The sequence below is a fragment of the Nycticebus coucang genome, chromosome 18, assembly GCF_027406575.1.
Source record: "Nycticebus coucang isolate mNycCou1 chromosome 18, mNycCou1.pri, whole genome shotgun sequence".
Lineage (NCBI taxonomy): Eukaryota > Metazoa > Chordata > Mammalia > Primates > Lorisidae > Nycticebus > Nycticebus coucang.
In genome coordinates this window covers 12,172,736-12,199,345 of record NC_069797.1, presented here as the reverse complement: position 1 = coordinate 12,199,345, position 26,610 = coordinate 12,172,736, and the positions used below count along the sequence as shown (strand labels likewise).

The window sequence follows — 26,610 nt, the reverse complement described above, 5'->3', positions numbered from 1 at the left end:
AACAGGTGACCATAGGAGCCCTGAGTCCTTGCTCGAGGACCCATGGTAGGAGGAGAAGGAGTTTTGGAGGTGGATTTTTCTGGGATAAGATCCCCACTTGCTGCCTGCTGTCTAGGTGCCCCTTGTCCCATCTCCCATTCCCTCAGTCTGTTTCCTCTTGAGTGTCATAGAAACCTTGTGTCACCTGCATGTCACCTCATGGGGCAAAAATGCGGCACTGCCTGGTAACACATAGGGCCTCCATGGGTCTCTCCCCAGTGTGTCCCTGCCCACCGTGCAAGCCAGCTGCTGCCAAATTATCCAGCTAGCTTTGCCAGATTGCCTGATTTTCCCTTTAGAAGCCTCTAGGCAAAAAAACAAGGTTAAAGACTTACCCCTTCTGAGCTCTGTTTTTGACTGTCCAGTGCAGAAGTGAGTCCTCCAACAGCCTGGGGATCCTCATGGGTCACCCTGGAGGCAAAGCAGCACAAGCAGAGTGAGTTCTCCCCCAGGGGTCATAGGGGGCTGGGGCAGTGGCCTGTAATTGCTTCCTATCCCATGGTATCTTCCTGAAATATCCTTAGAAAACCATTTCCTGTGATCTTAGCATTGGGCAGAGGCTAAGGGCTCATACTGCCTGTCTCCCTGCAGCTGGAGCTATGAGACTTTGGTTTCAGCTCGGGCTCAGTCACTAATCCCCTTTGGGATATGGGATATTGTGCACCTCAACATCCCTCTCTCTTGAGTTACAATACTGGGGTGTTTCTGAAGTTTAATGATAGGATATTAAAGATCCAGGATATTCCCTGGATCTTTGATTCTGGGAAGATGGCTGACTGGAAGAGGCTCCTGAGCAGAGGAAGAAAAACTGGATGGAATCAGACTCTATGAAGCCAAAGATGGGGAGCTGAGCCAAGAAAGAAGTTTGGACCAGAATGTTTATTGCAGCCCAATTCATAATTGCTAAGTCATGGAAAAAGCCCAAGTGCCCATCAATCCACGAATGGATTAATAAATAAATAATAATGGATTAATACACCATAGAATATTATGCAGCCTTAAAGAAAGATGGAGACTTTACCCCTTTCATGTTTATATGGATGGAGCTGGAACTTATTCTTCTTAGTAAAGTATCTCAAGAATGGAAGAAAAAGTACCCAATGTACTCAGCCCTACTATGAAACTAATTTATGGCTTTCATATGAAAGCTATAAGCCAGTGATAACCTAAGAATATGGGGAAGGGGGGGGAGGATGGGCAGAGGGAGGGTGATTGGTGGGATTATATCTACGGTGCATCTTACAAGGGTACATGTGAAATTTAGTAAATGTAGAATATAAATGTCTTAACACAATAACTAAGAAAATGCCAGGAAGGCTATGTTAACCAGTGTGATGAAAATATGTCAAATGGTCTATAAAACCAGTGTATGGTGCCCCATGATCACATTAATGTACATAGCTGTGATTTAATAATAAAAAAAAAAAAAAGAAAGAAAGAAGTTCGGCAATCTGCAACACCAAAGAAGAGAATTCAAGTAAACAAATTACAGGTACAAAGCCTGTGACTAGGGGACAGAGACCCCTCCCCCAAGCAGAAGGCCTGACACAGGCTATCTACGAATGAGCAGGGGAAAAAAAGACCTCTCATTTTACCTCACTCGCTAAACTCCAGGTCTCTTTCTCCAGGGAGGTCCCACTTATGAACCTAGACAACACCCCACCAGGCATAAAATTGAACAGATATTTTCCCCCACAAGTCCAAACTCCCAGTCCACCCTTTCCCCCTCATGTGGTGGTCTGAAGTTCTGCCCCCTGCAGAGTGCAGTGTTTGGTCTTGTCCTGAGAGATCTGGGCATAGTGTGGACCACCAACCATCAAGACAGAATCTTTGACTAAACAGGGAAGAAAGAGGGTGTGGGAAAAAAGGGACACTCGACAAGAGGAGGAGCAGTCCCCTGGTTATGACTATGCCCGGCCAGTGGTGGTATTGACCCTTGGTTTGGTCTGTGTCTGGCAGGGTGGGGTGCAGCACCCCCGGCTCTGACAGCACCCACAGTGGGAGAGTGGTTGCCCCATTTGGACTGAGTTTGATAGACAGGGCTGGACCCCAGCCACTGCTAGGCCTGTAAACTGAGGCTTGATAGGCGTGGACTGTGACCTGAGAGCAAGGGCGTGGTCCCCTGATTCCAGCAGAACCCTTGAGCAGTGGCTTACTGGGTATGAACCAAGACCTGAGGGGTAGGGAGTGGTCCCCTGTCTCCTCAGCGGGGCTGGTGAGCAGAGGCTTACTGGGTGAGGACTAAGACCTGCGGGCAGACTCTAACAGAGCCTGTAAACAGAGGCTTGCCAGGCCATGGACTGAGACTGGTAGGCAGGGGCGTGGTCCCCTAACTCCAAATGGTCTGGCAAGCTGAGGCTAGCTGGGTGTGGACTGAGACTGGAGGACGGGGCCTGGTGCCCTGACTCCAACAGAGCCTGAGAACAGAGGCTCGCCAGGCAATGGACTGAGACTGGTAGGCGGGGGCATGGTCCCCTGACTCCAACTGGTCTGGCAGGCAGAGACTAGCTGTATGTGGACTGAGACTGGTGGGTGGGGACGTGGCTCCTGGCTCCAGCTGGGCCTGTCAGCAGAGAAGCAGACAATAGTGTGGACTGAGTCTGGCAGGCAGGAGTGTGGATCCCTGACTCCAATTGTGCCTTTGGAGACCTGGAGACAGGTCACTCAACACCTCTCTGTTGAGCAGGGTTTGCACTGCCTGAAACAATTTAATTGGAACTCATGTCTAGGGCTGTCCACTTGGGGTCATTATAAGGTTGACCTTTGAAGTTCTGTAGCAGAAAAGAACAGAAGGGTGGGGGATGGGTGCCACAGCTGTTTGTATCTCAGACGAGATTTAAATCTAATACTGTGGTTTCTTAGGATAGGGGAAAGGTTGGCTGATATCAAAACAGAGCTAGCTTGTGCTGTCTCACCAAGTAGGTCCTCAGAGTCTCTGGCCAAAACTCTGAAAGGGGCCTTTGTAAGGTTGTAGGAGATAAGCCACAATTACAAAGCCTAGCTCTACTACCTCGGAACCATAATTCGATCTCACCCTACCAGTTCTAATAAACAAATGGTGGAAAATAAACATGATGCAGACCCAACGGAAGAACAATAACATTGTTAAAATGTCCATACTACCCAAAGCAATCTACAGATTTAATGCAATCCCTATTAAAGCACCATCATCATACTTTAAAGAACTTGAAAAAATAGTACTTCATTTTATATGGAATCAGAAATAACCTCAAATAGCAAATACATTACTCAGAAATAAGAACAAATCAGGAAGTATCACATTTCCAGACTTCAGGCTATACTGTAAATTGGTAGTGATCAAAACAGCATGGTACTGGCACAAAAACAGAGAGGTAGATTTATGGAACCGAATAGAGAACCAAGAGATGAACCCAGCTACTTGTCATTTGATCTTTGACAAGCCTATCAAAAATATTCAGGGGGGAAAGATGCCCTATTTAACAAATGGTGCTGGGTGAACTGGCTGGTGACCTGTAGAAGACTGAAACTGGACCCTCACCTTTCATCATTAACAAAAATTGATTCTCACCACTGGATAAAAGATTTAAACTTAAGACATGAAACTATAAAAATACTAGAAGAGAGTGCAGGGAAAACACTTGAAGAAATCGGCCTGGGAGAATATTTTATGAGGAGGACCCCCGGGGAATTGAAACAACACCAAAAATACATTACTGGGATCTGATCAAACTAAAAAAGCTTTTGCACATCCAAAAGCATACAGTAAGTAAAGCAAACAGACAACCTTCAGAATGGGAGAAGATTTTTGCAGGTTATGCTTCTGACAAAGGTCTGATAACTAGAATCTATAGAGAACTCAAACTAATCAATAAGAAAAGAATAAATAACCCCATTTCTATGTGGGCAAGAGACTTGAACAGAAACTTCTCTGATGAAGACAGGCGCATGGCCTATAAACACATGAAAAAATGCTCATCATCCTTAATCATCAGAGAAATGCAAATCAAAACCACTTTGAGATATCATCTAACTCCAGTAAGATTAGCCCACATCACAAAATCCCAAAACTACAGATGTTGGCGTGGATGCAGAGAGAAGGGAATGCTTCTACACTGCTGGTGGGAATGCAAGCTAATACGACCTTTTTGGAAAGAAGTTTGGAGAACACTCAAGGAACTAAAAGTAGACCTACCGTTTGATCCTCAAATTCCTCTACTAGGTATATACTCAGATGATCAAAAATTATTTTACAACAAAGACATTTGCACCAGGATGTTTATTGCAGCCTAATTCATAATAGCCAAGACATCGAAACAGCCCAAGTGCCCATCAATCCATGAATGGATTAACAAATTGTGGTATATGTACACCATGGAATATTATGCAGCCATAAAAAGATGGAGACTTCACATCTTTTATGTTTACCCAGATGGAGCTGGAACATATTCTTCTTAGTAAAGTATCTCAAGAATGGAAAAGAAGGGCGGCACCTGTGGCTCCGTGAGTAGGGCACCAGCCCCATATACCAAGGGTGGTGGGTTTGAACCCGGCCTTGGCCAAACTGCAACAAAAAATAGCCAGGTGTTGTGGCGGTCACCTGTAGTCCCAGTTACTCGGGAAGCTGAGGCAAGAGAACTGCCTAAACCCAAGAGCTGGAGGTTGCTGTGAGCTGTGACGCCACAGTACTCTACAGAGGGCAATAAAGTGAGACTCTGTTTGTAAAAAAAATAATTAATTAAAAATAAAAATAAAAAATAAAAGAATGGGAAAAAAGTATCCAATGTACTCAATACTCGTATACAATCAATATATAATCACCTACACATTCATATGAATGGCAAAACATAACTATAGTCCAGATAGTAGAAGGGAAGAGGAGAGAGAGGGGAACGGTGGGGAGATATGGGAGGAGGGAGGATATTTGGGGGGACCTCACCTAATGTGCATGATGCAATGGTACATTTCAAAACTATTAAGAAATGAGTACAATTGTGATGGATGTGTTACTTAGTTCAATGTACGCATTTCACATTGTATATGGAAGCAGTACCCTGAACCCCATAAATGCATCAATGTACAAAGTTATGATTTAATAAAAAATAATAAAAAAAAAATTTAAATAAAAATAAAAGTATTCTGAAACCCTTCAGAGGGATGGTAAGACAAAAGTAAAGTAATATTAATTCTTATTTTATAAGCTATAGCCTCAGCGGCATTCAACAAGGAAGATAGTTTCTGGGACCAGGGACAGCCACTTTTTTGGGGGGACATCTTCTTCCATTCCCTAATGCCTTTAGCTGTGTCTGTTTTATGGCCACTTTTTCTGGTGAAAAGAGTATGGGGCCTTGGGTTTCTGATCATCATGTTGAGTCCTGAGTAGGACTCAGGTTGCTGAAAGCACCAAGATGTGGGGTCCACAGGAAAAGGAGAGAAAAATGTTCCTCATGGCTCACGCCTGTAATCCTAGCAGTCTGGGAGGCGAGAGTGGGTGGACTGCCTGAGCTCACAGGTTTGAAACCAGCCTGAGCCAGAGTGAGACCCTGTCTCTAAAAATAGCCGTACGTTGTGGTGGGTGCCTGTAGTCCCAGCTACTCAGGAGGCTGAGGCAAGAGAATTACTTGTGTCCAAGAGTTTGAGGTGGCTGTGAGCTGTGACACTACGGCACTCTACCGAGGTCAACAACGTGAGACTCTGTCTCAAAACAAAAAAGTGTTTCTCACCCATCTCTAAGCTGAACAGAAAGCACAAAGCATATATATTGCCTCCCTGAGATGCAGGGGGTTGTCTATTTTGGAATCACTTCTCCCAATTCCATATGGTTCATCCTTACCAGAGCTGCTGTCAGAGAAGCCTCTGCCATGACCACTTTTTTAGGCAGGAAAGTCTTACTGCTGGGAACCAATTTCAGGCTCTGCCTTGCTGTACCCTCTTGCTCCAAGTTCCTCCTATGGATGAGGAGCTGGATAAGGTAGGGTCTGCAGCAGTAATGTGGGGAGGAAAAAGAAGAGAAGAGTTGCCTTCTGTGGAAATTGATAGGACAAATTACACTACAGTCAACCCAAAGGCAGAGGAGAGACAGAAAGAGAGAGAGAATGTGTGTTAGGCGGGGGTGGTGGTGGTGGTGGGGCTGGTGGTGGCATTCATTCAGCATCTACATCTAAAGCCATGTCCTCACAGTTGTACTTTAAAGCTCCTGGCATTTCTGGACCTGGTAAACCAAAGGCCTCCTTGTGTTGACCTGTGATCAAACGTCAGTCAATCCCCCAGTATCTTTACAGAGCCACCAGAAGGGGCCTCACTTACGTCTTGTGTTGCTCGGACGAAGAGTTCTCTTTTGTCTGTGCAAACATGTCAAAGCCATCACGGGGATTACACTGCTGGAGTGAACTCAGGGTGCCACTGACGCTCTCTGTCCCCAAGTCTGTGGCAACAAAACAAATGTGGGCAAATGAGAACCAAATGTGGGCTACGGACTTGATGGGGGGGCCCCCAAGCTAGGATGCCAGCTGGGTGGGTTCAGGTCCTATGTGGGGTGGGGGTAGGACTCCCAGTGCACCATGTGCAGGAGGAGCCAGGGTGGGGCCCAGATGGGCACAGAATAACCACTCCCCACCAAGCTGCTCACGGAGGGGAAAGAGTCATCATAAGGAACAGGGAGATTGCTGGTAGTAAGGAGGCCAGGATACTGGGGCCAGAATACCTGCACATTTCCCCTAATGCCCTTTGAAGGTGAGCCCTCATTAACTCAACCAAGGACCTGGGCCATTTATCTATTTAGCAAATATCTCTAGGCACTCACAGCGTTCAGAGCTAGAATTCAAGTAACCCAAATGGAATCAGACATGTTCTTTGGCCTCAAGGAGCTCACTGAGTAGGAGGGAGACAGACAACAACGGTGCTGGCCTTGAGACACTTGGAAAGACACAAAACCAGCCCAAGAGTGAGTCTTTGAGGATGACTGAGAGAATGTGCTAGGGGAAGAAGGAGGAAAGGCAGGCACAAAGCCACAGGGCTGCTAAGTCCAGGGTATGTGAAGTGAACTGGGCTCACAGGGAGAGATTATGGAAGAGATGGCTGGAAAGGCATGTGGAGATGGTTGATGAAGCCTCAAATGCTAGGAAAGGGAAGGTATGAAGACACTAGGTGTTTTTTATGAAGGGAGTAGCAGAGTCTAATTTGAAGCTTTGGTATTAAATCTGGTGGGTATATCTGCTGGATGGACTGAAGGCAGAGGAATTTTCTCTGACAGAGAAATAGTGGCTACAGATACGTGATACTGAGAAGCTAGCATTATAGCAACTGATAAGCCACTAAATAAAGCTCACTTCAATTCAGAGGAAATGAAGGTAGAAAGAGAAATATTAAGAAAAGGGGAAAATAAAAAACCGGCAGACAAAAAAAAAAAAATGGAGAGCCATGATTGCTTATTTTACTATTATAATTTTGTTATAAATTCTGTATAACTGAAGAATCTAGAGTTGTATGCACACTTTCAAACTGAATGAACTATAGAAAAGGGGGAAAGTTTTTTTGTTTTAAGTTCCAGATAACAGAACATTTTAGGTTGGTACAGTTCAAGGAGAACAGATATGTTCAATGTCACTGCTTTCTGTTTCCAAGCCTACTGCACGTTGTCAATCAATCACAGATTCTTCTAAGCCCCAATGTAGCTGCAGCATCCTCCTTTAACCTGTGTTCCAAGTAGCCAAGGAGCTAAAACTTATTTGCCATCCTTGACCTAGTTAATACTGAACTGAAGGGGGGACATGACTCAGGTACATACATTCTCATGTGGGATTCCCCTCTTCAGGCCTCCAGCAAATGGTGAGAGTGGCCTACAAAAAAAGTCAGTGGTAAAGAGGCCCTTTCTGCCTCTGAGATACTCACCCAAGCCTGCAAGCTGGGAGGAGAGAGAAGATGGGGGTGCTGTGCTCCCCACCATTGGGCTCACCACAGCTGGTGACCCTGGTCCCAGGTCTATTAAGTTGTCTTCAGTCACTTCGGTCAGCACCTGTGAGAATGTAAGACTGGCAGTGAGCTGCAGAGCCCTGTGTTGGCTTTGAGGGCAATGTCAGCGGGTACCTGACAGGTGTCTGAGGGGAGAACCATGGGTGTGGCCCCAGTCTGGAAGCAATGCCTTCCCTCGCCTGACTCCAAGGTCCATCACCTTCCCCCACTGTCAGGGAACCTCCTCTTACAACCCACTCCAAGGAGGAGCACCGAGTCATCAGAATGGTCAAGTACTGGAGCCTCGTTGCCACCTTCCCAACAGGGATGCCTGCTAGCTCTTTCCCAATATCCCATTAACCAGAGCTGGCTCTTTAGTCGCCCAAATATTTTAACCCCAGTTAGAAAACTAGAGGTGAGGGCACACCAGAGCAGGTCCTCATCCTTCACAACATGGAAAGGTGGCCAGCCTGGGAGACAAGAGAACTCAGAGGGAATACTTACTCCATTACTGGCATTGTGAAGTGATCGGCCCGATCTGTACCGTTCAAACCTATCAAGAAAAGGGAAGGCAGAAGTAAGAAGACACCCAGGACATACCCATAGGTGCTTGCTGGTCCTGTGAAGAGCCCCTGGACCGAGACTGGCCAGTTCCATCTGAGGGCTGGGGAAGCAGACGCAGACACACACAACTCTGCCACACTCTCCCCAGGGGGCTTGCCTGGAGAGCATCAGCCTCCACCTGGCACCCTGACGGCATGTCTCTCACCCAGTCATCTCTTGACACACCTAGGCCCAGGGTGCTCCTCTTGCCCCTGGAAGGAGTGTGGGTCAGCAACTTACCTCGGGGGTCTCAAATGTCTATCCACAAAGCCAAGCAACAACTGCAGAGCCCTCCCTATTTGACAGAGCTGTGCTGAGAGGAACTTGCTAGTGTTGCTAAGATGTCCCCAACTCAGCCTCTGGGGGAGAGGAAGTACCCTGTTTCCCCGGAAATAAGACAGTGTCTTATTTTAAGGTGTGCTCCCAAAGATGCGCTAGGTCTTATTTTCAGGGGACGTCTTATCTTTCCTGTAAGTAGGTCTTATTTTCGGAGGATGCCTTATTTTCGAGGAAACAGGATAGGGTGGGGCAGGCATCAGGGGCAGGAAGGTGGGTGTAGGCCCTAAGTATGGCCTGGTAAAATGGCCAGTAGTTGCAGGGAGGTCTAGGCCAACCATGAGGGGCTGTTTGAAGAGCAGGGCAGGGTGGGCCTGCCAGGGGGTCTCCTCTGCACCCAGTGATGGTGCAGACAGGACTTGGTTTTGATTAGTTGTGGAGGGAAATGGAAGAGCAGTTGCCAGGTGTGCAGGGCTGGGGAGAATACGTCATGCTCCGCATCATATTTATAAGCTTCAAAACACCTCTACCAAAGAGGAGACATTTTCCAGCTAGAGCCTGAGAAACTGGGCGTTAGTGAGGTGCACTGTTCCACACTGGTCTCCCAGCTTGCTGGGGTCAGAGTCTGGGGACGGAGATTCCCAGGCGGAAGGATCTGGTTAGGTGGTGAGTGTCCACTGTGGTTTTAAGAAAGATGTGTATGTTTTTTTCTAACAGTGGTAAAAGGAAAATAGGAATACTAATATATCTGAAAAAATTTTAATCCTAGAGTACCTTCCTCACGTTCTCTTAATAATTAGTCTTATCAAAGGCACTCTAACCAGGATGGTACCTCAGGGACACAGGCCCTAGGCCAGGGGTCCTCAAACTGCGGCCCACTGGCCACATGAGGCGGTGTGATTGTATTTGTTCCTGTTTTGTTTTTTTACTTCAAAATAAGATATGTGCAGTGTGCATAGGAATTTGTTCATAGTTTTGTGTTTTTTTTTAACTATAGTCCGGCCCTCCAAGGGTCTGAGGGACAGTGAATTGGCCCCCTGTTAAAAAGTTTGAGGACCCCTGCCCTAGGCTCTGCCTCTGAATTATTTATAATGCTGGGACTGGTAGACTCCTAGATTCAAATGCCCACATTAGCTAGCTGCTGTTATTCTATTCTAGCAGGGGCTTAAATGGGTTTAACAGGTTAAAAACCCAAGCTCATTTACCATGCAAAAATGGGAGCCACACGGCAAGACAAAGGGCCTCCAGGGTGGGAGTTGAGGCCCCTCAGATCAGTGCCTATCCTCTAATTGACACACTGAGAGCCGCTGGGGGCCCATACTCCCGCACAGAGGTTTCCTCACTTGGCAGATAGGCACAGTTCTACTTCCAAGGTTAAAAGCTAAGGCAAAGCCCAGGGTTGTAAACCACAATAAAATAACCCTTTAAACCCCAAAGGGTAATGCAAATGCAAATATCTGTCCCACTTACCCTAAGGGATGCCAGTGAGCTTGAGGCAGCTAAGATCCATAGCAGAGGGGGATAGCCCTCAAGTCTGCAAAGACCCCAGCCACCCTTTCGGCCCTCAGATTTAAGGGGAGACTTTTGGCCTGGTCTGGGTCCTTCCTGGTTCTAACAGTGGGTCATTCAAGAAAGCCTAAGGTGTGCCCATCAGGGTGATGAGATGGGAGCTATACTGCCATTATACTTCCTATTTAAAACTAGCTCTAAATAAGACATTTTGGACTTTGTCCTGAGGGAAGCCTTTAGATATGGAAAAAAAAATTGCAAGTTTGTTACCTCAAACCCCAAAATGCAAAAAGAACTGAAATGAATGAGGGCATGTTTCTGGCCTTTACACCCTGCCTACCTACACTCTAGATAACACTGACATTTGCAAAAGGAAAAGGTTTTTTTTTTTTTTTTTAAAGATGGGAAGAGGAAATCCTTTTCCTTAGTAGAGATTTCTTTTCTCTTTAATCCTTTTCAAATTCAAAGAATCATCAAAGGAGCAGGTGCAGAAGCTCTGGAGCCCAGACCCTCCCCCCCAAGTCCTACCCTTCCCTGGGACTGGGGCAGGGGTGGGGGTGGGGGGAGGAAGGCAGAGCAGCCTGAGGCTCACAAAGGGCAGAGCCTAATTCTGCATGTCAACTTCCTGCTGCTTCTGCTGCTTGGTTCCCAGGAGAAAAAGCGTTTTCCCTGCCAGCCGGGAACAAATTAGCATCTCTGATGAGTATTTTCCAACTCTAATCTCTCTCCCTCTCTCTTTTTCCTTTGTTTATTCAAGAAATCCCTCTGTTATGGCTACAGCCTTTTCAAGGGGAAAAAAAAAGGAGCCTGGCTCCCACCTCTCGTAGCGGAGGAAGACGTTGTTGAGGTCGTCGTTGACATGCAGCAGCTCCTCTGTGACCTCCTCGTTGGACACGCGGGAGATGAGCTCCACGATGCGCTGCTGCATGGCCCGGCAGGTCCTGTTCAGCTCCTAGAGAACACAGACACCTCGGGATGGCCTGCTGGGTATGCTTTTTGTCACATTCTATTTCCTTTGAAAAAAATTTGTACTGATTCTTAAAAGTCATAAAAGGAGTACATGTGTCTTCATAAAACCAGACTTGTGCAGAATACAAAGCAGAAAGTCCGTCTGCTCTGCCTGCCCCTCCTGCCCTGGAGGAAACAAGGACTCTTTCAGCAGAGAGATAAGTGTACATATGCACGCTGTTATATGTGCATGAGCACTTACATTAGTCACTTTACAGATAGTAAAATGTGATTCTTTGCAATCTGTTTTTCCTCTTCAACAGAATATTCTAGATACCTTTCCTATCACTCTGTGCAGACTGCCTCATTCCTCTGCATGTGCACCACAGCATAGCTCTCTATTCTTTCATTTAGGTCATGATCTCTCTTTTTTTGGCCAACCCAAATAATGCATTTGAACACATACACACTTACATTACTTGGACAAGGACTTCCATAGGACAGGCTCCTCAGAAGTGGAATTTCTGGTTGAGAAATTCCAGAATATTGATTGGTAATAGTCAAAGGCCTCCGAGAAGATGATGATATCAATTTACTTCCAGAAGCAGCATTAGGTACATTTTGACAGCACATCTGCCACCCTGCTGAGGTCTCAGAAACTCAGCAAGCACCCACACAGCTACACGGCAGACCAAAGATGACACACACACTCCCAGTCACCACTGCAGCCTTCTCTGGCCTGGGAAGACAGAGCTTTAGCATATTACAACCTGGTTCTGTGAGCCTTTCCTGATCCAGATGGCAGCCTTCCCAATGCTCGTGTTCAAACGTGCTTGTGGAACGCCCTCGAATACCTGCCAGGCTCCTTGCCATCTCATATGCCAATCTGAGGGCACTACAGGGGAGGGAATTGCCAACCCTACCAGGCTGGGCCCTCAGCATCCATGGCTATAGGAACTGCCTAAAAGCTCCAAGTCCCATATGGGGCCATATGGGGTTAAAGCAGAGATTAGATGCTGTCCCTGCCCATCTGGGTGCTGAAGGGAACAGATGAGCTGGTAAGGCAAGGGGTTAAGGCATGAAGGAGAAGTTTGCCTTCTCAGTTTGCCCTTTAAACCACCTCACTTTGAAATCATTTCTGGTAAAGGTAACTGGCCTGTTCACAGCAGATGGCAGTCTCTGCTCGGCTCCACATCTTGTCTCAGAATCTGGCTAGCTTGGCTGGTAGGTTATAAATTCTTGGAGGGGGCTGCTATCATCTATCCACACACCCACAGACACTCTTAAGCCCTGCACTGAGCCACACACAGTGAACAAGCTAGCAGTCATCTGATGAATCACAACACCAAGGTGGTCAAATGAGCAAGGTAAGGAATCAAAGACTCCCCTTCACAGCTCCCTGGTGCACTGCAACCCAGCACTCACACGCAGGGGTTAGGCTCCTCATGTGCCCTTCCCTTCAGGGGTGTACAACCTTTTGGCTTTCCTGCAGCACACTAATGAAAGCTGATGAACAAAAAAAATAAAAAGGTCTGTGTATTATTTTCGTGATATCTGCCACCACAGATAAGCAAAAAATCCTTACATAATCCACATGCAGCCCACAGGCTATGGGTTGGACACCCCTGTGCCTAGACTGAAGCTGTTTGTTAACAGAGAAGGCCTCTTTTCCTTGCTTCTCAGTATCCATAACTGATATCTAGGAGGCAAGCTGCATTCCTTCCGTGCACACACAGTCCACGTATCAGGATAGTGTTCCCTCATGTGACACAGCCCTGTGTGTTGTAGGCTTGATGCTGTAGGTAGAGCAAGGCAGGGACCTTGACACACCTGCCCATCACCGAGCAGACCGACCTCGTGGCCCTCATAATCTGCTTTTGCTTTCTCTCTCCCCATGGCTGCTCTGGCCCAAGGACTCCCTCCCTGAGGCATTTGTCAGGCAGAGGAGGTCTAGATTTAGGACACTGGGCACACAAGCATCTAGTGTCCCTTTGGAGACTCTGGCTCACCTTGCTAGTCACCTTGCCCTGTCTATCCAGCTTTGTCTTGGTTGTACCCTGTTCTAGTCCTCTGCATAGCCACAGTGGGGCTGTAAGCCTCTCTTGGTCCATGGGAAAGCAAGCAAGCCCAATGTCTGGACATCAGATTTTTCTATGCAAATACTCCCACTCTTGGTTTTCCAAAGACTCTAATTGTAAGTTTTGGAGAAAGTAGGGTCACCCCTATGAGTCGGAAGCTTTGAGCAAATTGCCACATACTCACAATCTCTCTCTCTACCCACAGTGAGGTGCTTTGGGTGACAGTGGCTCCCAGGAACCAGCTCAGGTCCCAATAAGACAAGTAACATTTCCACCAGCAGCAGAGATGCGACAAGGGGCAGTGGTGAGAAGGTACCTGGGGCTGGAGGAAGCAGGACGTGTCAAAGGTAGTTAAGCTGGGGTTTCCACTTGGCCAGCATTGGGAATCTTGGCTATAAAACACCCTGACTCTTGGTCACCCTAAACCACCAGCTTCTCATCACTGTCTTCTTTCAGTTCCTTGCATAAGCTCAGCTTTCTTCCCAGTGACCTTCACTCACAGAATGTGGAATTTTGCTCATCTGGAATCTAATTTTCCTTCTCTAGGACTCATCCCAGGCCTCACTGCAACAGACAAGTTCTAGTTGATAACAAGTGGTGACCACTGGAAATTAATCCAGCGGACATTGACATCCAATAAAGAGTAAAGTACAAAATACCCACTCTCTTCTACTGCAAGTGGCTCATGTCCCAAGGCCGGCCAGGAGAAGGGCACAGGCCTGGCCTCAAACCCACACACCACCATGATGGTTACAGTGTACAGGAAAACCTCCAGCATGGTGGAAACCCTAATTACAGAAATAAAGTGTGCCCACAAGTGAGACTAAAAGGTAGGCCAGGCCCTTAACATTAAAACAAAATAAAAATGTCCAAAATTCTGAAAGAAGTGATCACATTAGATCATGTGAAGGGTTTCAACAGCCAGGACTGAAGCAAAGAATATAAAATAATCATAGTATTTTTCATCCATCATTAAAACACAGTAAGGCGGACAAGGGAGCATGGGTTTAGGTTGACCTTTCTCTCTGTCTCTTCCTTTCCTTTCTTTCTTTCCTCAGCACTTTGGGAGAAATGCTTCAGGGAGACCTGGCCATGAGTGTAGGCCAGAAAAGTGAAGTTGGAGCAGAGGAAAGAGGCTGACTATCTGCCTTTATGCCGTCTGCCACAGACCCTCTCTGGGCCACTCCACATGTGTGTGCCAGTGTGCACATGGGGATGGTCCAGGCACTTTCTGAGCTCTTTCTTGCTCCAGCACTCCAAGTGTCTATAGAAAACCTCTGAGGAGCACAAGGATCTTGAGCCCCAGCTCGAGCAGATCCCATAATACAGGCCTGGTAAGGGAAAGTACAGCCCTGTCATGCTGTGGCCAGACATCAAAGCCTGGATGCCCTTGGTTGGGGAAGGAGAAAGAAAAAAGTCAGTGACTTCCCACCCAAATTTTAGGCTGATCCCAAGGCACAGGACCTGCCAGTCATGGGGGTGTGGTAGTTTGTTGTGGGAAACAGGCCAAGGCTGCCCTCCAGAAGCTCGGGGTACCCACATTAGAGTATGTGAGCAACCCCCAAGCACATCTTAGACTTTCGAGGATAGCAGGTAGCCTCAGGAACTGGTTACACTGCCTAGGGACCCCTAAGAAGGCCCTCTGCCTGAAAGAATGTTCCTTACATTCTTTCCATCCAACAAATTCCTACTCATCTTTCAAAGCCTCAGGATATTTCCCCACAGCAGTATTTCATCATGAAAAATTTCAAACATACAGCAAAGTAGAATGGATTTTGCAGGGGACCACCTGGATTCTGTCATTAACATTTTACAATGCCAGCTTTACCATGCCTACCCATCTACCCAGAATGTTTTCAGAGGATCCTTGATGGCCTGTCCCTCCTCAAGATTCCCACAACATGGAGATACACGTCTTTACTGCAACTCCCTCCAGACTGTCATCAGAGCTCCCCCCAAGCTCCTCCAGCAAAGGCTAACTAACCCCCTAGCCCACCCCCAAACAGCAAACCCCCAGGACAGATCAGGCTTCAGGGTTAATCCACTGGATTCAGAGGGCAGCCAAACCAGGTTCCTCAGGAGACCTCAGGGAGTGTCTCTAAGACATGGCTACGAACACCCTGAGCCCAGTGGGAAGCACCAAGTGGAGAGAGGGGGTAACCTCAGTCTCCTCACAGAGCATAGACTCTGGCTGGCTGCTGGGGACCACAAGTGGGGGAGCAAGTAGCTCATGACCCAGTATGCTGGCCAAGTCTACCGTGCTCTCCAGGCTGCTGTGTGATGTGAGGGATGCATGGAGTTCTGCAGAGTGACAGCAAGCTGCCTCCATGACAGCCAGGGCAGCTCTGCTCTTATCTATTTTTAACATTGCCAGTCACTGTACAGTTTTATCTATAGTGGAAAGGGTTCCCTTACTTTCAAAATATGTTTAGCTGATATGATCTTGGCTTGGAGGAAGAACGAGACCCAAGGGCACAAGGTATAGTGATCTCATCAACTCTGAGCACCAGAAACATCTGCTTTGGCATTGCATTCTCTGCCTGTCTCCCTGTTGCTTTCTGGCTGGGGTGGTGGGTGAGACAGTCGCAACCCCACAGTAGAGCCCTCTCCATACCCTGACCCTGGAGGAGCATCCTGATGGCTTTCCAAAGCACTATGCCTAGAGACAGGCCCCAAGATTCTGGCCTTGGTCTTCTGCATTGGGGATCTCCAGCACATAGTTTACCACCTCAAACTCTTGGGCTTAAGTAGTTTACCACCTCTTGACTTCAGCATTTTAAGTGACTTTCTCAAAAAAGAAGAAGAAAGAAAAAGACAGAAGATGAGAGGAGTGTCAGACATTAAGATTGATTCCTGCCACTACAGGGCCAGCTGGCTGTCCACACGGCCTCTGTGCAATCATCACAACCAGATTTGCAGCTGGTTAAGCTGAGAGACTCTTCTTATCCAGACAGAGTGACCTGCATCCAGGCCTAAGGCATCTGAGAGCCTACAGGTTGCCTGGGTCACCCTTCCTACTATACAAATGTAGGGATAGGCTCAGCGCCTGTAGCACAGTGGTTAGGGCGCTGGCCACATACACTGGGGCTGGCAGGTTTGAACCTGGCCCGGGCCTGCTAAACAACAATGACAACTGCAATAAAAAATACCCGAGCATTGTGGCGGGCACCTGTAGTCTCAGCTACTTGGAAGGCTGAGGCAAGAGAATCACTTAAGCCCAAGAGTTTGAGGTTGCTGTGATCTGTGGTGCCACAGCACTCTACCCAGGGAGACATAGTGAGACTCTGTCTTAAAAAACAAAACAAAAGTGGGGACAGCAATTCCTCAACATGGAAGATTTCAGTTTGGGCCTCCTTTTTTTTTTTTTTTTTTGTGATTTTTGGCCGGGGCTGGGTTTGAACCCACCACCTCCAGCATATGGGACCAGCGCCCTACTCCTTGAGCCACAGGCACCGCCCTGGGCCTCCTTCTATTTCTGCTTCTCAGTACAGAAGAGAACAGCTGGTCAGATGTACAAAAGCCCTCCATCTAGCATAGCATCTTAGTAAATACCCTCTCTTTTCTGTCTAATTAATCCCAATGCCTTTATCTTTTCTTCAAGGGACATTCTCATCCTCACCTCACAAAACAGTCTCTTTATTTTTATTTATTTATTTATTTATTTATTTATTTTAGAGACAGAGTCTTACTTTGTCGCCCTCGGTAGAGTGCTGTGGCATCACAGCTCACAGCAACCTCCAGCTCTTGGGCTTAGGCGATTCTCTTGCCTAAGCCTCCCAAGCAGCTGGAACTATAGGCGCTCACCACAATGCCCAGCTATTTTTTTGTTGCAGTTTAGCCAGGGCCAGGTTTGAACCCGCCACCCTCAGTACATGGGGCCGGCCTACTCACTGAGCCACAGGCGCTGCCCACAAAACAGTCTTTTAATCATCTTTATGGGTTTCCTCTGAGCCCTCTGTAAGTGAAGGAACATGGAATAAGGACCTGAAGATCTGTTTTCTGTTGCAGTAGAAGAGAAGAGAGGGAGAAGGAAGTCTTTATTGATGAGAAAGGGGGAATAATGAAGCTAAACTTATAGAATAAAACTATATTTCTCTGAGAAAATGGCCTTAACCATTCTGTATTTGTTGAAATAAGATGCAAGAAGAGGGAAGATGCCATCTTTTACTTGAGGAAACAACATGGAGGACGGCTTCTCTTATTGTCTGACGGGCAGCCACAGAAGAACGTACATTTTGGCTGGGTGTGGTGCCTTACACCTATGATCTTAGCACTTTGGGAGGCTGAGGTGGAAGTCACTTGAGGCCGGGAGTTCAAATGCAGCCTGGGCATCATGGCAAAACCCCCATCTTTACTAACAAAAATAGAAAAATTAGCTAGGCACATGCCTGCAGTTCCAGCTACTTGGGAGGTGAGGCAGGAGAATCACTTGACCCCAGGAATTTAAGGCCCAGGAGTTTAAGCCATGACTATATCACTGCACTCCAGTCTGGTTGAGAAAAAAAAAAAGAAGAAGAAGAAGAAAGAAAAGAAAAAAAAAACACACATTTTTGGTATCATTGGATTAATTAAAAGTTACTATATTAATTGAAGACAGAGCTTGAAAGGCTAAATTGGGAGAGACACAAGGCACCAGATGACAAAATCAGGGACTTTAAAGATTCCAGAAAGTAGACTCATGCTTTCAGCAGCTAAGGGTGTGCCCTTCAGCAGGGGTAAGTGCAAGGTCTTGGATCTCAGGTCCAGACCCAGGTGTCCTTCCACAGGATGAGGGAAATACGACTTAATAGACACACGAGAAGGAGACAAAGCAGCATTTTTACAGTTGATGGAAGCTCTCCGTTTTACCTGCCCACCTCGTATAAAGAGCTGCCTATTCATCTCCATGGTGGGCTGCCAATAGCCACATCTGTTCCACGTAGAAAATGGGCAGTGGGCAGGACTCATGGTAATCTTTGAATATTTAAGGACCTACCCATGAGAAAGAGGACACAGTTTTGTTGTGTTGTCTAAGAAGACAGACCACAGGCCTGTGCCCAGTCCTGTGCAAGGTGCTGCTGTTGGGAGAGTGATCGCTCCACTCATCTGAGCAAGAAAGTGGCTCAGAGAGGGATGATAACTTACCTGGTGTCACCCAGCTCATCAGTGGGAGGACAGCACAGGAACTCAGTGATTCACAAGCTTGTGGTCTCTCTGCCCTATTGTGCTGCATCCCCAAATCTAAACAAGATGTCTGTTTGAAAACAGGAGTACCTCCATGGGCTGCTGTGAACTACCTCTCCTTGGGGTAAGAAGAGAGACCAGGTGGGCACATGATAAGACTTTGCAGTGGGGGCAGAGCCGGGCTAGCTGCCTAGAAGGTTTCTCTCAACTCATGGAGTGAAGGATTTGCCAGAGCCAAGAGGAAGCGTCACTGTGCTCACTCCAGGCATCCTCAGGGGCTCCAGCTAAGCTGACTCACAGGGTGCTAGAGTGGCCTCAGCCTCTCCTCTAATACTAGCCACCCACCCCCAAGTCTGTAGGCAAGTCATTCCACCATCAAGCTTCTGTGCTGCTCTGGCTGTGCTGGGGGAGGCTACCCTTGAAAGAGCTTTGTGATGCACTGAAGGCAAGTGGGACACAACCTGTCCACAGTTATGACCAGCTACACCTACATCCTGGGCCAGCACCACCAGTTACCTCTTCCCATTCTCTCTGCCCCTACCCAGCAATTTACACACAAGTCAGGATCATTATCTGTTGGCAGAGACATCTGAGTTGGTGACAAGTGTATCTGTTCCCAAGGCCTTGGCCAGAGCTCTGGACCGCTTCTGCCCTGAGCACTCTGGCTGTCCTCCAGCCTAACGGAGGGTCCTGGGGATGCATTCTAACCCCAGCACTTTCTAAGCAGACAGAGGCATTTTCCCATAAATAAGGCTTACTGTTCAGGGTGGCTCAGATCCTGCCCACTGGATTCTGATGCCAGGGGGAAAAAGAGGAGGCAAGATGTCAGGGATGGTGGAAGTGTGTGACCACCAGCCAGGAGAGCCATGTCTGTGCACAGCTGTTCACAATGCTACCCAACTCCCAATCTCCTGTGCTAGAAGGACAGCCTCCTGCTGGCACCCAGAATCATTCTTTTTCTGTTTGATTTATAAGACAGCAGTGAGGGCTGGTAGGCTCAGAATTGGAACAAAACAGAGGGAAGGAAAACATCATGGGAAGCAACCTATTTTTGAAAACTATGAGCTTACGCCAGGAGATTAGATTTTGTTTGTCTTGGCTGATGAACTTGTTTTAAAAAGAAAGACAAAGGGCAGTGCCTGTGGCTCAAAGAAGTAAGGCACTGGCCCCATATGCCGGAGGTGGCAGGTTCAAACCCAGCCCTGCCAAAAAAAAAAAAAAAAAACAAAAACGCACAGTCACCCTCTCCCACCAACACACACACTCACAGAGTATTCTTGCTGTCTGGAAGCATCTTGGCTTTATTCAACACTACTCCTACTGCCAGAGCTCAGCTCTGTCCAGAGCAACCCTGTCAGCAGGAATTCAGACGCTGACATAGCACAAAGCTGCCTCAGAGGCCTCTCAGTTTCTGGGCTGACCTCAGATTCCTGTGCATCTGGCTAATGCGGGGAAGACTGGGGATGGGGGCCAGTGACAGTGCGTTGAAGTAAGCCGTGGCACAGGGGCATGACGCACTTTCAGCAGCACCTGCACAGCTGAGGCAAGCTCGGGCTAAGGCAGGAGTCAAGAGTAAGGTCTGGGATGAGGGAGAGGCCACTCATGGCTCCTTACTGGCGCTGGGCCAAGGATATTAATTCGGCTTCAAGAGCAGCCTTATGCAATAACATGGAGACGTGCTGTTTCCTAGCCTGTCTCCTGTACCACACCATGAACTTCTCCACAGCAGAGACCAGAGACCCTGCCTGCTGTGCCCACAGTACAGTATTCTGTGCTAGGTCCAGAGTAGCCCTGTGCCCTCCCCCCATGGGAGCTGATGGCTTTGCAGTAGGAAGGGGCACTGTAAGTGGCAGCTTGGGGCCAGGTCGAGCCACCCCAGGCACGTGTACTCCTCAAGGGCAGGGTTTCCATGGGCAGCAAGTGTGTGCCAGGAACAGGTGGGAGGTGTAGCATCCAGGGCTGAGACTGATGACAGAAGGCTGGACAAAACAGCAGCAGCAGGCATGTCACAAGGCACTCACACCCAGGTTACCACACTGATGCCAAGTCACTGAGCCTGTGTGGTTCCTGACCTAGTGACTCAAGCACCTTGCCCCAGAGAATGACAGTTCATAGCATCCTTTCTCCACCCTCTAGAAGGCCACTGCCTCCAAAAGTGATGGTGACAATGGCTTCTGCCCATCCCTAGGCAACACAAGGCTGAGTGTGAGCTCATGTAGACTTAGTCCCTATCAACAGTAAGGCCACTGGGCCCATCCCTCCTCACGCTGCACCCCGAGAGGGTCCTGTGGCAGGGTGCTGCCACTACAGGCCCAGTGGCCTCCACAAGATGAGGCCCTCCTCACCTGCAGCAACTCCAAGTCAGACGAGTCCTCCTGTCCAGGTACCATTTCTGTTAACATCTCAGACATGACTTTAGTGTTTCCTCGAACAACATCCAATTCACTGCGCAGCCTGGCAATCTGTCAGGGGCCGTGGGGAAGGAGAACAGGAAGGAAAGGTCAGTCAGCCTTCACCTAGAGTAGCAGAATTAGCTTGCTGCTCACTGGTGATAATCCCCTCACTGGGAAATCTAGGACACCCTTCTGAGTAGGCACTGCAGAGGCCGCCTTATCTCTTTCCAGCCTGCCTGTGGCAGTGGTGGCCACCGACAGTCTGTCACAGTGCCTCTCTGCCCCTGTTGCTGAGGCAGCACTGTGCATGAAGACACAGGGTGGGAGTGCACAAAGCAGGCTCTCCACCGTGGCTCTCACTGCAGCACTGTGCATAGGAACTTACCCTCTAAGGGCCTCTGTGCCTGCTTCTAAAATCTAAGTATGAGGGCAGGACAGCTGAAATCCCTTTAGGATGGAGATCCTATTCTACAAACCTCAGAGTTATAGATTCTGCCGCTAAGAATTTTATCATCTAAATACCACGATCCTCTGAGAGGCTGGCCAGTGTCAACAGAACTTTCCTGGCATGGCAAGATAGACAGAGGAAGAACAGAAGAGTATAGGGCAGACCACCTCCACCCAGCTCCCTACCCAGTCACAAGGTCCCTTGAAAAATATCCAAACCACCCATCCATCGGCACTCCTCTGAGCCGCTTCTCCTGCATCAGGGACATCTTCTCCCCTTGGTCCCCAGCTGCGGTTCAGATCAGTTCCTTTACTCTCAACCCCCATGAGGCATCTTCAGAGGTCATGGGGACCTGCCTTGCACACAGCAAGGTGCCATCGAAGAATCTGCATGGGAATGCCTGATGGTCTTTGTGATGGGAGACTGACAGGTGCTGGGTAGGGGTCAAGGACTGGCCCTGGACCCTGGAAGCAGCCCTAGAAAAGTCAGGGAGCACCCTGAGAGAACATCCAGAGGCAAACCTAGATCTCTCTAACTTCAGTTGCTTCACTACAGGAAGGGGCAGTAACAGCATACCCCATGGGGTTGCTGTGCGGTGCCTACATGGCCCAGCACACATGCGTATCCTCTGCTATACACGCATGGCCTCGCTCCTGCTCTGACGTCCACAGAGCAGAATGTGGTGCCATTCTTCCTGTGCTGTGACCCAGCTAGAGCAACAAATATTCTCTGTGAAGCCTTCTCTGACTGTCCCCTGCCCTGTCCAGAGGTAGACAGGATCACTGCCACTTCTTCCTTCCAGCCTCACTCTCTGTACTGTCCTCCTCTGTGCTGTGCAGACCTGCAGCACCTCAGGGCAGGAACTGGCTGTGTCAGTTCCCATACCCTCAGCACAAGGACTCAACTGATAGTCAGCCAGGGAGATGGTCTAGGCCCCAAGATGCTCTTGTCAACCTCTGGCTCTGCCTGGTAGATGGTCAAGGGACCTCCTCCAAAGTCTGGACTAAAAAGAAGTTTCTGGCAAGGGAGGCCCAGGAATGCTACAGTTAGTGACTACATAGGCTCTGAAGCCTTAGGGCCTCTCGGCCAGGTTGGGTGCTACCTTCTGCCTCTGCTTCCATCATCCCTTAGGGATAAGGCCTCAGGGATCCTGCACCCATACCTCTCACCCATTCCAGAATCTCCTCTCAACTGCTCTGGCCACTGGGAAGGCTTCTCCTGAGCACACCCTGCCCAGTGACTATCCAACTCCTTCCTTCAGAACATAAAGGATATAATATAAACAATGGGTAGATATTTTTTTCCTTCAGTTCTGACCAATACTCAAATTTTAACTAATGGGAATTCTATGGATTCCCCTAAAGAGCAGTCTCCACAACTCATCTAAAAAATCTAGTTTGGAGGGCGGCGCCTGTGGCTCAGTGAGTAGGGCGCCAGCCCCATATGCTGAGGGTGGCGGGTTCAAACCCGGCCCCGGCCAAACTGCAACAAAAAAATAGCCGGGTGTTGTGGTGGGCGCCTGTAGTCCCAGCTGCTCATGAGGCTGAGGCAAGAGAATCGTGTAAGCCCAAGAGTTAGAGGTTGCTGTGAGCCGTGTGATGCCACGGCACTCTACCCGAGGGCAGTACAGTGAGACTCTGTCTCTACAAAAAAAAAAAAAAAATCTAGTTTGGAATTAAAACTGCATTAGCTTGTCAGGAAGTAACCCAGGGAAAGTGGGCAGCATTTGGGGTACAAGCAGGAAGTGTGCTTTAGGAAGACCCCCAATTTTAGCCTCTGCCTCCACAGGTGCCTCACTGATTGAGTCAGTGGCTTCTGACAGCTGACATTTCTTACAGCACAGATCTAGGTCTGCATGACAGACAAGGCCATTTGCAACTCAGCTGTGCCCCTATGCTTTTGGCCTCATTTTCCACCATTTCCTCCCTGACCCAGGCCTTCCATATGCACCTGCTCTCCATTCAAGCCACTTGCTACTCCCTGAGTGAGCCTTGTGCCTCCTCCGTGCCCATGCATCTGCCGCACATGAGGCCTTGCCTGAAAAAGCCCCACTCCTGTTTCAGGAACCTCAGCATGTCAGCTCCCTTGGGTGTCTTCCAGGCATTGCTCAGCTCAGGGCTTACAACACTGAGCACTCAGCTCTGCTCCCTGCCGTGGTATGAGCATACTCAATTGTGACTATTGTGGCATCTGTCTCCCCTAGAGATTGTGCCCTTCCATCGCTATGTCCCCAACACCTAGTGCAGTGCCTGCCCTAGGGCAGTCTCTATCTGTGTCTCCTGGAAAGATGAATGAGGACGGTCAGCTGGCCTACATACGGCCCAGAAGTATGCAAGTACCTGTTCTGAATTGGCTGTGATGGGGCCAGTCACATTGAGCGCTGGGGCCTGTGGAGCGGAGTAGGGAGCAGGAGGAGGCGAGGAATAGGAGCTGGCACTCGTCCTCTGCTGTGACTGGGACCTGGGCATGGTCGCGGCTGGATCCACTTCAGGGACGCTCTGGCATGGTAACAACAAAGTCCTCTGTTCACTTGGGCTGCCTGTACCACTGGGCTGGGCACTACCCCACCCCGGGCGGCATTTCTTGTTAGAGCTGCCTGCAGAGAGGGCAGAGGCGCAGCTCCACTGCCACCCTGGTGAAGCTCAGAACACCAAGCCCAGCCTCTCCATCCGGGAAGTGGGCTGCCAATGGCTCTTCTCTCTATTTACCTCACAAGGACTGTGCGGTAGACAACCAAAGTGACTGCGAAGGCAGCACCAAGCAAGCTCTGTGAGTCTCTGCTCACGGTTCCCATTTTTAGGACCACCAGGGATCCAAGTGAAGGGAGGGCTGTTATTAGGTTTTTGCTAATCATGAATCCTTATTTGGTACCGTAAGATTACATTTTGGCTTTTACAAGTAGACTAATATAAATAGTAATTATGCAATTTACCAAATGTTCTTTGTAATTATAGGAACAACAATATTCTGTGTCATTAGAAGAATAGAACAGGTTATGTGTATTTCACGAAGTACAGCATGTGGTTTGGAGGGGTCATGATGAGAATAATTCTTTGGAAAGTGTGGTTCCTCCTTCTTTCCCTTTGGCATCTCAGATAACTTCTTCAACATCTACTCACAAGTTCCCACAAGAGACACACATAAACACACTGTCCTTCTTGAGGCCCATATTTCAGAGATGGGCAGTGGGGGCCAACAAAGTGTGTTGGGACAAGGTGCCTCTCTCAAATCCTGGAGCTTTCCTGGTTCTCTCCCTGGGCTGGGAATGGAGCTGATCCCAGCTACTGGCTCCCCCTCAACACCGTGAATGGCAGGGCTGCACACTTTAACCCTGGAGCACAGAATTGCCCCATGTGGCACTGAGTTACTATCTGCACTGTGAGAGGTTCAGCAGATGCCCCTACATGGTCCTTCCCTGGGCTTTGAATCCCAAGGCTGATGGAATTCAAGGATATCTGGATTGATGCTGAATGCTCAGAGCTCAAAATAAATTTCAGATTCAATTGACTTTACTGCTGAAAAACTAGAAAGCTGCTCTTTGCCCCATGAGTGGTGTCAATCCCACTGAAGTTGCTCTGAGATGCTCTGATGCACACAGGGGTCCTCAAACTACGGCCCGTGGGCCACATGAGACGGTGTGATTGTATTTGTTCCTGTTTGTTTTTTTACTTCAAAATAAGATATGTGCAGTGTGCACAGGAATTTGTTCATAGTTTTTTTTAAACTATAGTGCAGCCCTCCAACGGTCTGAGGACAGTGAACTGGCCCCCTGTTTAAAAAGTTTGAGGACCCCTGCTAGGGGAATGAAGGCTGGATTCCCACACCTGATTCCAGGGGGCTCTGAAAAGCAGGTGCTAATGGGAAGGCCCCGCCCAAGCAGCCATCTCCAGGAAGACTCTGAACTGATCCCACTATTATATTCTTCCACAGTCAGTGTGAAAACAGGGACAGGTGGGGATGGGGGAGACACTGCTGCCACTTAATCACTAGTCAGCCAGCTGACTCACTCCTGCATTCCCCTTGTTATTAAAAAGGAATGCCCTTGAGCTTTAAGAAAGCCTGATGACAAGCTGAATAATTCAAAAGGAACAGCAGAAGGGTGGTGGCAGCATTGGCCTGGCTTGGCTGGCCTGCTCTGCAGAAGGTCCTTCTAGAAAGTGCCGGCTGTAAGCTTACCCGCTGCGGTGTATGTATGGGAGACAGAGCGTCCAAGTCTGCCATAGGGAATTCAACCCCTCTCCTCTTCAGCTCCTCGTATATGTGGACGACACCAGTGAGGTCAGGGCTGCTTCGAAAGGCATCAGCCCAGGCCTGGGGGACAGAAGAAGGCCTGTTAGGAAGCATTTCTCTCCAGGGGTTATCACACTGCCTGAAATCCAAAGCAGCCCAAGCCCCTCCCAGAGACCACTGCTCTCCTCCACAGATGTCGACCGCTCAGGCAGAGCCTATTCGCCTATTCTATTCCTGTCCTTCTGCAACTACTGCCACGACGCAGCTGGTGAGATGTTGGCTGTCACTGGTACTGGTGAGTGTGAACAAAAACACAAAACTTAATTCACCGTGTATTTCCTTGGAGAAGAGACGGAAAAACAACACCTAAGCATCACAGTGTGCCCTAAAAAGCAGGCATTTCTCTAATCTCAAGGAAATCAATTTCTGGGGCTGTTTAGCTGAAGGGAGTGGGAGGCACAGCCCGTCACCCAGGGTAGGAGAAGGAGTATGGGTGTGATGGGTGTGTGCTCAGTCATTATCACACTCTTCTGGGATGGTGTCCATCAGTGGAACTGGGAACCACAGGCAAAATGAGCAGAAAGGAGAGAAGAAATTGATGTGAAATCAAGGCTAATTTTCAGGTTTCCTCAGTTGATCAGAGACCACTAAAGCCGAGATTGCCCAGCCCATCAATGGGAGGTGAGATGACTGTGGGCCAGGAGAGACTGCTGGAACCCAACATGTGGGCCCGAGGCCCAGGGGTGCTGCCCCCTGCCCCAAGTTCCCTCCGTTATGCCATGCTGCACACAATGTAAACATACATGGGCCCAGACCAAAAATCCCAATGGAAAGCATGGCCACTCGATTCCTTTAAAATGGAAATGCCATATAGACAGAAAAGAGCAAAAATTTTAAAAGATTATAATTTTCATTGACTCATGAAACTCTTAAAAAATTAAAAAAAAATCTGTTCTTCGGAAGCTACAGAATATATCAGAAAAAGAAGTATATC

General features: G+C 48.4%; 1 protein-coding gene across 7 annotated transcripts in view; it reads right to left on the bottom strand.

Moving 5' to 3' along the window:
* Positions 1–26,610, bottom strand: part of TOM1L2 (target of myb1 like 2 membrane trafficking protein) — a 165,186-nt gene that overhangs the window by 15,766 nt on the left and 122,810 nt on the right. For all 7 annotated transcript variants that reach the window (XR_008375436.1, XM_053568009.1, XM_053568010.1 and 4 more), the window contains 8 exons: positions 25,563–25,697; positions 23,726–23,884; positions 20,891–21,007; positions 11,175–11,308; positions 8,473–8,521; positions 7,909–8,032; positions 6,325–6,442; positions 375–450 (listed from right to left, as the gene is read on the bottom strand). Coding sequence is in view for 6 of the 7 variants with exons in the window: in XM_053568009.1 (XP_053423984.1) it covers positions 375–450; positions 6,325–6,442; positions 7,909–8,032; positions 8,473–8,521; positions 11,175–11,308; positions 20,891–21,007; positions 23,726–23,884; positions 25,563–25,697 (912 nt within the window). In the remaining variant the exon portion in view is untranslated. The remainder of the gene's footprint in view (positions 1–374; positions 451–6,324; positions 6,443–7,908; positions 8,033–8,472; positions 8,522–11,174; positions 11,309–20,890; positions 21,008–23,725; positions 23,885–25,562; positions 25,698–26,610) is intronic.